The following is a 14,408-nucleotide window of genomic DNA, read 5'->3' on the forward strand; positions in this document are numbered from 1 at the left end:
ATATACCAGGTGGAGGCCTGTAGTTTCAGTAACTAGTGAGGCTGAGTGGGGAGGATGCCTTGAGCCCAGGAGGTCAAGGCCACAGTGAGCTAGGATTGCACCACTGCACTCCAACCTGGGTGATAGAGGGAGACCCTATCTCAAAAAAAAACAAGTAATTTTGATTCTCATGATTTTTTCACACTGTTGCTGGATGGGGAAGGGAGGGAGTATCTCAGGTGTCCTGAAGAGGAATGTGAACATGTGTGGGCCTGGAGCCATCACTTTTCTTGTTGATATAAGGCACAGAACTGACCAGTGTGGGGTGCTGGATCCTGACTGCCTGAGTTCGAATCCAGATTCTGCCACTTAAAGTATGACCTTGGGCAGTTGAATCATTTCTCTTTTCTCTCCTTTCTCGTTTGAAAATGAGGCTATTAATAGCACCTAGTAGCCATCGAGTTATTATAGGAATTGAAGGAGTATTAACATGTATCTAGCCATAAGGCTGGCTACTTTAATTATTATTTTTCCAAGGACAAAAGCTGAGCTGCTAAGCTGGTCACATTGTCTTGGCCTGGCCACTCTCCCTGTGTTCCAGCATCAGGCCGATTCATCCTTACACTGCCTCTGACAACCCTCTCCTTCTGTCCACGACAACTGCCCCCCTACTTGGGCCCTCATTACCTCCACCTGGGACTGTTACAATCGCCTGTTAATTGGCCTCTGGTCTCCATCCCTCACACGGTCGTCAGATCAATCTTCCTAAAACATTATTCTCATCATGTCACTTGCCTGCTCAAAAACCTTCAGCAGCTCCTGGGTCATGAGTCTGAAGACTGAAAGGCTTGGTTCTCCACTGAGCACCTCAGTTGGACCCTGTAGCTCTTCCCCCAACCTGTGCCCTTGGCTCCTCCCACCCACTGGACTGTTCCTTTCCTGAGATCTTTCTCTTTTTTCTGAGACAGAATCTCTCTCTCTTGCCCAGGCCATAGTGCAGTGGCACAGTCTCGACTCACTGCAACCAGGTTCAAGCGATTCTCCTGCCTCAGCCTCCTGAGTAGCTAGGACTGCAGGTGTGCGCCACCACACCCGGCTAATCTTTTTTTGTATTTTTAGCAGAGATGGGGTTTCACTCTGTTGGTCAGGCTGGTCTGGAACTCCTGACCTCAGGAGATCTGCCCACTTCTGCCTCCCAAAGTGCTGGAATTACAGGTGTGAGCCACTGTGCTTGGCCTCCTGAGACCTTTCTAACCACTGTGCTCTTGCCTCTGCTGTTCCCTTGCTGGAGTGTCCTCTGTGCTCAGCCAAAATCTACCGATTCTTCCAGCTCCAGCTTGAATCCCACCCGTAGCAAGTCCCCTCTAACTTCACTCCTGAAATCCAGTGGTAACCAACTCTTCCTTTCTCCCACTGTGCCTTTGGGTTTTTCACCATCTTCTCAGGACTACATGCCTGACTCTACAAATGCTTCCAAGGGAGGGGTGGTCTTGCTGTATTCCCCACAGCCTTTGGCCCTGTGCTGGGGCTAGAGAAGGCGTTCAATAAGTCTGTGCTGACGGATTGATTGTGGGGTGCCCTGGATCAGGCTCTGTCTCATGGCCGAGGACACTTCCACCTTGCCAGCTCTGTGGCTCCTGACAGTCTTAGCTGGATACAAGACACCTTTTCACTCCTGGTTGATGTTTATCTCTGGGGCCAGGGAACCCTCAGCCTTCTTCCCTTCACAGAGGAATGAGATTGTGGTCAGTGAGCAGTGTGGCCCAGGCCTGGGTGCGCATATGCGTGTGTGTTGGCCTGTGGCTGCAACACCCTCCCCTGCACTGGTCCTTCTTCCCTCTCCTGCTGTCCAGAGAACCCACTCCACAAGCAGGGAGGACTAGAGAAATGAGAGAAAGGGAAGGAATGGAAGGCCTCGGTGCGTGTTCCCTGTCCCTCCCCTGCAGATTCAGACTCTAGGATCTGTGATGAGGAGGGGCTGTGAGCTCAGGAGCATTGGAATGAGCCAGAAGGCTGTAAAAGGGCCCAGGCACCCCTGGGTGTGTGGAAGTGGGTTGGTGAGCCTAAGGGCTTGCTTCCTACCTGCTAGAGACTTTGCTTTTCCCCCATAACTACCTCTTACGACATCTGCTGAGTAGTCTCTGTTGCCTTGAACCCCCATAGGTTTTTATTCCTGCTTGTCATTTGCCCCTTAGATTTTATTGCCTTGTCATAGGTCCCTAATTCTTCTTCTAGAACCCAGAGCAAAGCACTAAACAACTTTATGTGAGCCAGGGCTTGTACTAGCCACTTCGTGCAGTATCTCATCTAATTTCCACAAGGTTGGTTTATTATCTTTTTAAATCCTCATTTTATAGATGAGATGACTGAAGTTCAGAAGTCATGTCATCTATAAGGTGTTATAGTATGTGTTCAACTGTGTTTCCTCTGGGGGTCGCAGCATAAGGGGGGCCTTCCTCATGGCAGATGCTCTGGAAATAAAGGATGATGCCATTTCTTCTCTCTTTTTGTTTTGTTTCGCTCTTGTTGCTGAAGCTGGAGTGCAATGGTGTTGCTCACTCTCAGCTCACCACATCCTCCGCCTCCCGGGTTCAAGCGATTCTTCTGCCCCAGCCTCCCGAGTAGCTGGGATTACAGTCATGTGCCACCATGCCTGGCTAATTTTGTATTTTTTTTAGTAGAGATGGGGTCTCTCCATACAGGCTGGTCTCAAACTCCCTACCTCAGGTGATCCACCCGCCTTGGCCTCCCAAAGTGCTAGGATTACAGGGGTGAGCCACCACACCCAGCTGGATGATGCCATATCTGAGAGCAGCTGGGGTTGAGCTTTGGGGTAGGCAGAGGGTGGGATGTCGTGGGATACATTTGTATAGACGGTAGGTAAGAGAGGGTCCCAAGTCAGAGTGCTCTGCAGTCCCATGAGCTGAACGCTGGTGGTGACTGGTGTTCTCTACTGTCCTTGTGCTGGCTGGGTGGTCTTGGGTCCCTAAAGGGCCACTTACCTCCTGCTACCAGAATCCACTCTCATACTCCCATGAGAACTCAGTGAGCGCCATCCTCCGGGGGTTCACTGCTGCTCTCTCAGCCCCCTTTTCTGGACAGGTGGGAGGGGAGAGCTCCCATAGATGATAGAGTTTCCCTCATTATGCTCAAATGAGGTTGGAAGAAAGTGAAATTCTTTTTTTTGTGGGGAAGGGGAGAAGGATATGCTGAGCAGAAATTACGGAGTTTGGAGCGGGGTCCTTGGAAGAGGGAAGGTGTGCGTGAGATTCCCAAATGGGTGGCGTTGGGGTGTATTTGGACAACCAGAAGACCCTGGAAGTCGGAAAGCTGGGAGTGGGGAGAACGTTCATTTAGGCCAGGCTCACAGCCTCTGGCCTGCAGGCCAAGACTGCCTGGCAGTATCATTCCTATCAAGTTTTATCTTTTAACCGACACTTATCCATAGCTGGTTCCTTATGCTCCCCAGTTTTGGGGAAAACAGTCAAGAGACCTTGTCAAATGTGAGGTCACTGCTTAGAACAAGGGAGGCTTGGAGGAATGACAGGGAGGGCGGGCCTGAAGGGGGCTTTCCCCAGCTCTAATCCCCAAGCCCCTTGTCCCAGACCCGCCACTACCCAGCTAGGGCCTCGGCTCTAAGCAGGCACCACTGGATGGCTTGGGGAGAAGATGGAGGGAGGAAGGTCGATGCCCCAGGACAGACTACAAGAAAGAGGCGTTCACAGGACGCCTTCCCGCCTAAATCTGCAAGATGGAAGTTGCTCCCTCTAGCTTTCCCAATGGCTAAGGCTGCTGGTTTCGTGAGTGACCCCTCCTTTCTCGTCCAAGTCAATTTCTAGCATTTATTGGATTCCAGAGTTTTGTTATTTAGGAATGCATCTTAAATAGCACTACTAAATCCACCTTACGTGCAGCCCAGATTCAGTTTTGGGCAGCACGAAAAGTTTCCGAGGCGCTGTGTGTACCCAACCCCAGTACACAGTGTGTGCGCGCCGAGTTGCGCGCGAGGAACGTGGCGCGAGGGCAAGGGGAAGCCGGGCAGCTCCCACGCAGCCGACCTGTCAGAAGTGAGAAACCCGGGTGCCCGGCTGCGTGGGTGTGAGCCCTTGCGCGACCGCAGGCCCGCGCCTCTCCAGTTCTCTACGGAACGTGCCCGCAGCCTCACCTCTCCTCCAGCCCTTTCCCAGGCAGACACTTCCTTTTTGGTCCTTCTAGGCGTTTACTGCAAATTCCGTGACTAAAACACGCCGGTGAGCCCGGCCCACCGACAGATGAATCAATGGCCCCCTTCCCGGCTAGGGGAGGAAACCCCACTCCCCGTGGAGCCTTGGGAGCCAGGAGCCACGAGCTGCCTTGGGACGAGCTCCTCAGAGCCCAACCCGCCGCGGGGCCCCGGCCCGGGTCGGTCTCGGGGCGTTTCTGCCGGGGTTGGGTGCGGGCTCCAGCCCGATCCCCCTGGGGCGGTTCGGGCAGGTTCTCCGGCCTCTGAGGAGGCGGTCGGGGCGCCCTGGCGCAGCAGGCTTCTTCCCGAGCCGGGGAAGGGGAGATCGACTGGGGAAGGGGCGTCTCGGAGGGCTAGAGGCCGGGGCGGGCGGGAGGCGAGCGCGCCGCGGGCGTGAAGGCAAAGTTCCCCAGGTCCGCGCAGAGAGCACACGTGTCTGTGCGCGCGGGGTTAGGCCCGGGCAGGCAGGGCGCGCGGGGCCGGCGCAGGAGGGGATCCTTCCTTTCCCTGGTACCAGCGGGGAGATGGTCTGTCGGCCTCGGCTCACCGGCGCCGGGACGCCTCAGCCGACGGAGGGAGGAGCCCCCCTCAGACCCAGGCCTCCAGGCTGGGGTTTTTCTAGCTCCATGCCCCCCGTCCCCCGCGCCCCCGGATGTCTCGGGCGCTCCGGACTCCGCGCCCTCCAGCCTTGGCTAAATCCAGGCTTCCCAGACCTGGCGGCGCAGAGGGCGGGGGCCGGGGCAGTCGGGGTAGGGAGGGCTCAGCCAGTCCCCGGGGTGGGGAGGGCTGCGGGGGGGAGGAGGAGAAGGGTGCCGACTACTGGGTGGGTTCGAGCCAGAGCCGTAGCCGGGGGAGCCAGTCAGTTTCCGGCCAAGGCAGCAGGTCAGTCCCGGGAAGCGCGGGCGGTTGAGCCGAGGGAGCCGGCGGCTGGGCTCTCCCCTCGGCCCGCGATACCCGGCGCCACCGCCACCGCCGTGTCGCCACTGCCGCCGCCGCTGCAGAGCCTCGCCGCTCCGCCGCGCTCCCGCGCCCCGCGCCGCCAGCCGCCTGGGAGCCCAAGCGCGGAGCCCCGGGCGGAGGAGAGGGGCGCGGGCGCGAGAGCCGCGGCGAGGGAGCCGCGAAGGGGGAAGGGGGCGGGCGGAGGGAGGATCAGGGAGAGGGGGAGAAGGGGGAGGGAGAGAGGAGAGCGAGGGAGAGCTGGAGAGAGCCAGAGCAAAGAGCGAGCGAGGGAGAGGAGAGAGAGGGAGAGGAGAGAGAAAGACACACGCACGCAGAGACACACGGTCACTGGAATTCCATTAGAAAAAAGTGAGCCGAGCAAGGGTTAGCGGAAGATTTTTTTTGAATCTTGTCTTCGTCTTGGTGCGAAAGAAGCGACTCCGGTCTCTGGTCCTCAAAGCTCCGACTGATTGTTCCTGGGCGCTGACACCGTTCGTGGATTTCTTTCCTATTTGCATTTTATTCCGACCCCCTCCCTCGCCGCTTCCTTCCAGCCCTTCACTCGCAAATCGCCTCTCTCCCCACCTCCCCAGGCCCCTCCTGGGAAGCGCAGGGGAATTGGACCCGCGGGGACTCGCGCCTTCTCGGACGATTGGAGAGGAGGGCTGACCCCAGGACCGGGCTGTTGGCTTAGAAAGCCGATACACAGATACGCATATATTTGATTGTAGCGGGCAAGGGGGGCGTCGAGAAGCAGCCCACCGCCCTCCTCTCACCCCACCCCCTCCAGCCAGAGGCGAGAATCGCAGGACTCGGGATCTTCATCGGGTGGACTAGCTGGGATCTCCGCATTGGATTTGGGGCTGATTACCACTGCTTGGCTATTATTGTTGTTGTTGTTACTATTACTATTTTTTTTTACCCAAGGGAGAAAGACAAAAAAACGGTGGGATTTGTTTAACATGATCTTGGCAAACGCCTTCTGCCTCTTCTTCTTTCTAGGTGAGTACCTGCGGGCGGGCGGCGAGAAGCTGGGGAGGCGGGGGTGGGAGGGGGGCGATCGGACCGCCCGCAGGGGGCTAGCGGGAAGCCGGCGGGGAGAGCGCGCCGCGGAGCAAGCCGGGCAGGCGCTGGCGAACGGAGCGGGACCGGGCAGCGGGGACGCGGGTGAGGGATCCGAGCCGTGGCTGGCTGGTGACGCGGGGTGGTCGGGAGGGAGACTCAACATCTGAACCGGCCCCGCACATACGCGCGCACACACACACACACACACACACCCGCGCTCGCTCACACGCCAGTGTAGCACTCATCTCCTCCGGAATAATGGGTTCGAATTGCGGCAACTTAAGGAAAAAAATTGTCTAACTCTTGATCTGCAAGAGGGGAGATAGGGAGAGGCTCCCAGGCGCGGAAAGAATAGTGCTGCCGGGTCCGCCTTTCCTGGTCGGCTCCAGAGTCGGTCGTGGTGGAGGGCGCGGGTTTCTCCGGTGGTTCCGGCTTGGACATCGCGTGGGAGCGCTGGCAGTCACTTCCAACCTGACAGCCGCGCCTGGCGAATGCATTCCTCGTCTCCACGCCCCGGAACACTTTTCAAGTTTTTCCCCACCCAGCCCCGAGCCAGATGGGTGGGCGGGAGCGGAGGGTTGTGAGCAGCCGTTCCCGGCCTTCCCTCCTCCACCTCTGGGGGCCGCGGACTCCCGTGGCTGTGGCAAGGGCGGGAGGGAGGCCAAAGTTTGCTTCCTCCGTTGAAGAGGGTGGGAGGCAGAGAGGAAAAACGGATCTGAACAAAGACCACTGCTCCTTCCGTAAGCCCCCTCCTTCCAGGACGGGAAGGAGAGGCTGCCTGGAGCCCCTGAGCCCCACGCAGTTTCTTTTCCACGCAGAATCCCCAGCCCCTCGTTCCTTTTTAAGTTAGGTGAAATCTCAGCTCTCCGCTGCTTGGGAAGTGGGTCTAGAGAAGGCCATCTCCGGAGGGAGGTGAGGAAAGGCGGGTGTTTGCAAGGCTGTGCACCATCGGGAGTCCCAGGCAGGGCTGCTGCCTGGGAGTAGATGCTCCCATAGAGGGAGCAGGGTAACTACTGTCTGTCTGTCTCTGTGTGAGTATGTGCGTGTGTGTGTGTGTGTGTGTGTGAAGGGGCACACGTCTGCTTCAGTGAGGGTGCTGCTCTACCAGCTTGGCTTGCTGTGTAGCCAGTGTTGAGCGCGGCTGCCCAGTGGAATCATGATTGCACCTTCTCCCTCCTGCAGCAGCAGGGAATCCGGGAAGGCCCCAACTGGGGAGGTTGGAGCTGGTTACAGAATGATGTGTGTGGTCTAAGAAGTGCCCACCAGAATGGGATAGGGCACCGGCGTCATCAGGTGTCCACGAAGGCCCTGGACCCTCTGCCTGTCCCCTCCGCTTCCCCGCAGGCGGGAGTCCCCAAGAGGACAAGGCCCTACCCTGGGTGTGGCCTTAGAGGTCCTGCTTCCCTCAGCCAGAGGCAGCTGCTCTCTGGGGTGGGCGGGGCTCAGCGAGGAAGCTGGAAGGTGCTCTGGGCCCGCTGTGATCCTGAAGCCCTTCCTGGCAACCCTGGCAAGTGGACTCTCATTCTGAAGGGGCTACTATAAAATCTGACCTTTTCTCCTACTGCTGGCTTGAAAACCCAGCTTTCTGGGTCGAAGCATGATCAGGGTCAAGGAAAAATAAATTGTATTTCAGGCAAAGCAGCCAGATTGCCTGCTGGTGAGCTGCATACCCCAGGATGGGCAGGGCTCCCAGGTGTGGGCAACGTCTGGGCCGGGGGGATGGAGAAGAGCAGTGTGGGCTCCTAGACATTGCAGGCAAGCTTTCCTCAGCTGGGCAGGCCGAGGAGTCCACCTTTCTCCTCAGAAGTGACACTGGGGTTCCTGCTCATGGTGGGTGGGTGTGTGTGTGTGCATGGGGGATGGTCAGAGTGGCCCAACCCAATGTCTGCAACTCTGGAGGCTGAGTGCTGAGAGGTAGGGGTGACAGCAGAAGAGCAGCAGGCTCTTCAGTTTCCTTCCCTTGAGAAGTCCCCTTCCAAAGGTGGGCTGAGTGGAGCGACCACAGATATTGAAAGGCTCTGGGTTAGGCCAGTGGAAAAGAGGGATGGGTTGGTGTTTAGGAAAATTCAGCCCTGGGCCCCTTTTCCTGGCAGGGAGTTGGGTGGAAATTCCACTGAGTGGGTGGGCAGAGGGTAGGGGGAGGGTTTTCTGGGACTTGAGCCTTGGTGGGCAATTTCAGCTGGGGGCAAGGGCCTTTGGTATGCCCCTACTGAGATTCTGAGTGAGGTCTGGGATGGATAACCCGTGCTGGAGAGAGAGACTTTTCTCGCCCAGCATCTTGACTTCCATTGCTGACCCAGGGAGAGAGGGAGATGGGGAAAGTGACTCAGGCTGGCCAGGGGGCCTCTTCCAACTGGCTTTCTAGCACACATTCTAGCTCTGGTGGGCTGCTGGATGCAGGAGGGCAATTGTAGCTCTGTGTCGTTTCTCCACCCCCTCCACCCCCATGTCTCTCGCAGCTACTCCCCATCTTGCTGGATTGAAGTTTTCTCCTAATTGAGGATTTGGAAATATCACCAGGACACCCCCTACCCTTCACTCTCTTAAGATTTTTGGCTAAAGGCTGCAGGCTGCAGGGATTCTTTTCTCTGGATGGGCTTGATTGGTTCTGGGGGTCATGAAATGGACTAGAAGAGTCAAGGATGGTTTGGTGAATGGATGCCCTGGCCCTTTGCAGAGTGTGTCCCTCGCCTGGTCACACATGCCAGGCGGCAGAATGGGGGAAGCCCTTGCTTTTGGCATGGGAGCCTCCCTAAGATTGTGTAAGCATCATCCTGTGGGGTTCTAGGCCCCACCTGTAAGACAAGCAAAGTAAGTGTCCTCATGGCCTGAATCCCCTAGGCTAATCTGACCTTTAGGCATGTGGTGAATTCTGTGCCTACAGAAGGCAAAGGAAGCCAGGAAGTTCCATTCCCAGGCCGCCCATGACAGTGCAGCCTTGGGTTCAATCGAGGAGGGAGGGGATTAGCCTGGGGGTTGGCGAGGTGAAGTCAGTGGAGGACACAGGGCTGTCTTCTTCCAGAGGAAGGATTCTTGGCTGAGGGCTGCAGGTACAGGCGGGGCCGGGGCCGTGTCAACTCAGCTGCTCTTGGGGAGCCCAGATGTACCCGGATCCTGCTCAGGGAGGTAGGAATCTGCTGAAGCCGAGAAAGAAAGATGCTGCCTCAGCTTGTGTCGAGGACACCTCTCCAGCCGGTGAAGCCTCACACTCCGCGTGGATTTCTCGTTTGGTCTAGTCTCAGCCTGGCTGCCTCCATTAGCCTTCCTGTTCTGGGGCAGAGGTCTGGTCAGTGAGAGAAGGGCCTGTCTTTGGCTCTGGGCCTGGAAGAAGCCTTCTGTACCCCAGGCCCACCCCTACTGCTCTTCCCTGTTGTCTCCTGGGGATGGGTCTCCTGTCTGGTCCCGTCGGGAGTGGAGTCTTGTTCCCTGGGGGCCCTGGGGAGGGAAGGCCCGCTGTGCAGCGCCCTGCCTCTAGGTGTCGCTGTCTCCCTGCAGTAGCGCCCCCCCTGAGCAGGGCCTACCCCGGGAAGGCCTGAGAGCGGCAGTTCTGGGTGGGGATTGGGGGGGATTCTGCGGTATTCTGAGGAGGGGACTTTTGGCCTAGGATTTTATTATGTTCTGGGGCGAGATGGAGTTGAGAAAGCCTCCCACATCACTCTCTGGGTCCAGGAAAGGGCAGTCATGGCTCTGGGCCATGGTGAGGCTTTTCCTGGGGGCAAGATCTAGAGTTGGGGGCTTAGCAGAGGACAGAGAGGCTGGGAAGACAACGTCCGTATCTGCAGGAGACCATTTTAGGAGCTTGGCTTTGAAAGGATCGGAGGAGCCTGTCCCTGCCGTTCAACTCTCTTCCTCCCTGTCCCCTCCCTCCTGAGGCACAGTAGGTGTGGCCACGGGGGCCACGGAGGGGAAGGTGGGCTGTGGGGGGGATTGCACGTTGCTGGAGGAGCAAGGCTCCATTTGCAACGCTGGGGTCTGAGGAGGGGAGCTTTTTCCTTTTGCAATTATTTGGCTTTTGGGAGGAAGAACAAAATAAGAGAGGTAGAGGGGAAGGATTTTCGGAGGAGGGTGGAGAGAAAGGTAAAAAGAGAGAAAGGAGTGGAGAGAGAAAAAACAAGGCCATTCAAAGAGAAGAAGTAAAAGGTGACAGAGAAGCGGACTTCTTGGGAGGCCGTCAGTAAGAGAAGAGCGAGATACAGCTGGGTACTAGCAGACCTAGAGTGGGGAGGAAAGAGCAGGGGACGCGGTGTGGGGGACAGGGACATGGATGCCCCCAGGGTTGCCAAAAGCATTTTCTGTTGGAGGGGCTGGGGTTTGTCTTGTGGAAGGCGAGGGTTTAGGTCTCCGTCTGGTGTGAAGTTGGGCTGGAAGGTGTGGAGGGTGAGGAGGGATGGGGTAGCTCCTGGGCTCGCCTGGATGGTAGAGTTAGGCTCATCTCTCCCTGTCTTGTTTTAAAGTCAGAGTGAGACTCAGAGTGAGCGCACTGGGAATTGGAGGGGGTGCTCCCACCTCTGTGTGTGACCTTGAGTTGTCATCATCCTTCTTTGGGCCTCAGTTTCCCTAGGGTAAGAGGTGGGGAGAGACTCTATGGCATGGTGTCTATAAGGTCCTAACAAGCTATGACCAGTGAATGACTTTGCAGTGCTTTCAAGTCTTAGTGCAGCGCTGTGGATGGGCCTCTGGCTGGAGTTGAGGCTTATAGGAGGCCTGGGTGGTGTGAAAGTGAGCTCCTCCCCGCACCCTGCAAGCGTGCGGCCCCCAGCTCTCTGCTGAGGCTGTGACATTCTTCTCTGGGCTCCTGACATCTTGGACTGTGGTCTTGAGTGAGGACCTTCCTAGCTTTATTGGGCTGTGCTCCTAGGCCCAGGCCGATGCTGAGGAGGAATGGAGTGGAAGCGGAGAAAGCTTGCTCCCAGAGCAGGGGAGGATGGCGCCTGAGTTTTCCCGTGGGTGTGAGGAGGGCTGTCCCACAGAGTCGACTTGGTGTGCTTTGGTGTGAAGTGGGTGTGACATTCCCAGCAGGGCCCAAGCCCCCAGGCCTGCATCTTGGGTGGGAGATCGTGGCGCCCGCCATTGATGCTTGTCTTCCCTCCCCACCACCCAGACGAGACCCTCCGCTCTTTGGCCAGCCCTTCCTCCCTGCAGGGCCCCGAGCTCCACGGCTGGCGCCCCCCAGTGGACTGCGTCCGGGCCAATGAGCTGTGTGCCGCCGAATCCAACTGCAGCTCCCGCTACCGCACGCTGCGGCAGTGCCTGGCTGGCCGCGACCGCAACACCATGCTGGCCAACAAGGAGTGCCAGGCAGCCCTGGAGGTCTTGCAGGAGAGCCCGCTCTACGACTGCCGCTGCAAGCGGGGCATGAAGAAGGAGCTGCAGTGCCTGCAGATCTACTGGAGCATCCACCTGGGGCTGACCGAGGGTAAGCCTGGGCGGGGCTGGCCCCGGGGAGGGGGGCGTGGTGCAGGCAGAGAGGACGCCTGGTGGGCCAGGGGTTCAGGAGGGAGGTCTTGGTGATGGGGCAAACTGGCCTTCTGTGTCCACCTGCCAGGGGAACCTAGAACCCAGAAGAAGTATCTGTCCCACCTAGGAGGGTGGCAGTGTTGGAGAAGGCCAAGAGGGACAAAGAGGAGGCAGAAGTGACAGCTGGAGGAGGAGAGAGGGAGGTGGTGGAGGAGAACACAGGCTGGAGAAAGTGGGGAGCAGAATGGGGTGGGGGAGGTGGGCAGGGGTTGGGGAGGAGCAAGACCACGTGATTCAAGCAAGGACAGTGTGAAGTGGTCCCAGGTGAACCACAGGTGACCAGGCAGATGGAGCAGTGAGAACCAGGAGAGAGAAGGGGCAGGCTGGGTAATCAGCCAGTTCTGCTGCCACTGCTGCTGCTCTGCCCCGCAGCTGAGCCCAGAGCTGGCTTCCTCCACTCCGCCCTTCTGGCTCCTGCCTCCCTGCTGCCAAGAAGCCAGCCCTTCACGTGGCTTCTGGACCCCATGGCTGGCCTGGCACCTTCTACAGGGCTTGGGGCAGTGTGCAGGCAGCAGGCTCCACAACCCTTGGCAAACCTGTAAGTCCCTCCACCAGTAACACACCCTGGCATCCCTTACCCCTCCAGACCTGGGTGTGGAGGATTTGCATCTATTTAGGACGTGGGCCACTGTGGCCAGACGTTCATTTATTAATTGAACACATATTTATTGAGAGCCTACTGTCTGCTACACTCTAGGTGTTGTAGGAACAGTTGAGGGCAAGCTGGTACAGCCTCTGCCCTCCTGGAGCCAAGTCTGGGTGGGGTGCAGATAAAGAAGGGGGCTTCTGTCATTTGATGGCAGAAGTGCTTAGAGGGAAGACACAAGGTCTGATGGCAGCAGCTTGGAGGGGGCCTCCATGCCCTTGCTATAAAATCTAAAGTGTCTTCCTGGAAGAGGCAGGCTCCAAGCTGAGGCTGAAGAGTGAGTCAGACTCACAAAATGGAACATAGATAAAGGGAGGCAGGAAGAGTGTGGGAGGTGGAGGGAACAGCATGGCAAAGCCCAGAGTGAGAATGGAGCCTGTTTACAGAGCTACAAGTGGCTTAGAATGGTGGTGGGCGGTGAGTGGTGGTGGAAGTGGGGAGGAGAATTAGGGGCACAGGGAAGGATCCCTGAAGGGTTTTCAGGACGATAATCAGATCTGTGCTTCAGCAAAATGTTTCTGTGGTCCCGGTGGAGAGAGTAGATTAGAGGACTGTTGAGAAGCTGCTGCTGCGATACGGGCCAGGAACTGTCGTGGCAGAACCGGGACAGTGGCAAGGACGGAGAAATGGGGCTGAGAGCTATTTATTTATGTATTTATTATTTTTATTGGGGTCTCACTATGTTGCCCAGGCTGATCTCAAACTACTGGGCTCAAGTGGTACTCCCACCTTGGCTTCCCAAAGTTCTGGGCTTACCGGTGTGAGCCACTGCCCCTGGCAAGCTAATTAGAAGGGAGAATCCGCAGGTCTTAGTGACTAACTTGAGAGGAGAAGGTGAGGGGAGAGAGGAGTCAAGGAGGGCACTCAGTGTCCTGACTTGGGCAACTGGGCAGGTGACAGAGGCCTCAGAAGAATCAAGCCAGTCTTTTTTTTTTTGAGATGGAATCTTGTTCTGTTGCCAGCCTGGAGTGCAGTGGTGCCATCTCAGCTCACTGTAACCTTCAACTCCTGGGTTTAAGCCATTCTCCTGCCTCAGCCTCCCGAGTACCTGCAACTACAGGCATACACCACATGCCCAGCTAATTTTTGTATTTTTACTAGAGACAGGGTTTCACCATGTTGGCCTGGATAGTCTCGATCTCCTGGACTCGTGATCCTCCCGCTTTGCCCTCCCAAAGTGCTAGAATTACAGGCGTCAGCCACTGCGCCCGGCCAAATCAGGCCAGTCTTTGAGTGGAGAAGGGAGGGCAGGGTTATGGGGAATTTGTTTTGGGGCCCATGCCTCTCATTGACCACACCCTGCAGACGTGCAGGTCTGGAGTTCAGGGAGGAAGTGGGTCTGGAGGGAGACTGAGGAATGGACATCAGCCTGCAGGTGGAAACCAGGGCGCGGTGGGCGGGCATGATCACAATGAGAGGAGGGCGGCAACAGACCTGGGGACCGCAGCATTTAAGGATGTGAAGGGAGCCTGCAGGGAACTGGGAAGGAGCTGAGGAGAGCTGGGAAGAGCAGCAGGAAAACAAGGCGCGGCTCATTCCAGAAGAGAGGACCCTCAACAGGGTCAGTTACCTTAGGGTAAGCAGGAGGCCTGAAGGGTTCCTGCTGTCCTTGGGCTGAGGCTCTTAGCTTCTTAGGCACCTACGGTGTGTCTCAGAGGGGAGAATCCACAGGTCTTGGTGACTGACCGGAGAGGAGAAGGTGAGGGGAGAGAGGAGTCAAGGAGGGCACCCAGTTTCCTGTCTTGGGCAACTGGGCAGAAGATGGGAGCCTAAGAAGAATTAGGCTAGTCTTACACACTGGAGGAGCCACGCTCCCCATGCCGGCCATTGTAGGGGCCAGGAGACCTTTTCCCTGGGCCCTTGTGCTGGAGGCAGGAGCCTGGTTAGGGAGCGAACAGGAATAGGGGATTGGGAGCGCTGAATGCAGATGACTCTTTCCAGAATTTTGGTGTGAAGAGGAGAGAACAAAGGATGCTTTAAAAAAAAGATGGGAGAGGATCGAGCAGTTTAAAATCTGGGTTCAGACAGTAGTGATGGCGA

General features: G+C 57.2%; 1 protein-coding gene across 37 annotated transcripts in view; it reads left to right on the forward strand.

Moving 5' to 3' along the window:
• The window catches only part of GFRA2 (GDNF family receptor alpha 2), a 410,970-nt gene that overhangs the window by 307,435 nt on the left and 89,127 nt on the right, over positions 1–14,408 (forward strand). For 34 of the 37 annotated variants that reach the window (XM_064368864.1, XM_064368853.1, XM_064368852.1 and 31 more), the window contains 2 exons: positions 6,068–6,142; positions 11,307–11,621. In XM_064368864.1, coding sequence (XP_064224934.1) covers positions 6,103–6,142; positions 11,307–11,621 — 355 coding nt within the window. In that variant the 5' untranslated portion in view covers positions 6,068–6,102. Of the gene's footprint in view, positions 1–5,009; positions 5,084–5,366; positions 6,143–11,306; positions 11,622–14,408 lie in introns of those variants that run through there. The other 3 variants (XM_064368886.1, XM_012435357.3, XM_012435354.2) reach the window with 2 other exon arrangements.

The sequence above is a fragment of the Aotus nancymaae genome, unplaced genomic scaffold (assembly GCF_030222135.1).
Source record: "Aotus nancymaae isolate 86718 unplaced genomic scaffold, 86718_ANA_hifiasm-v0.15.2.pri h1tg000079l, whole genome shotgun sequence".
NCBI lineage: Eukaryota > Metazoa > Chordata > Mammalia > Primates > Aotidae > Aotus > Aotus nancymaae.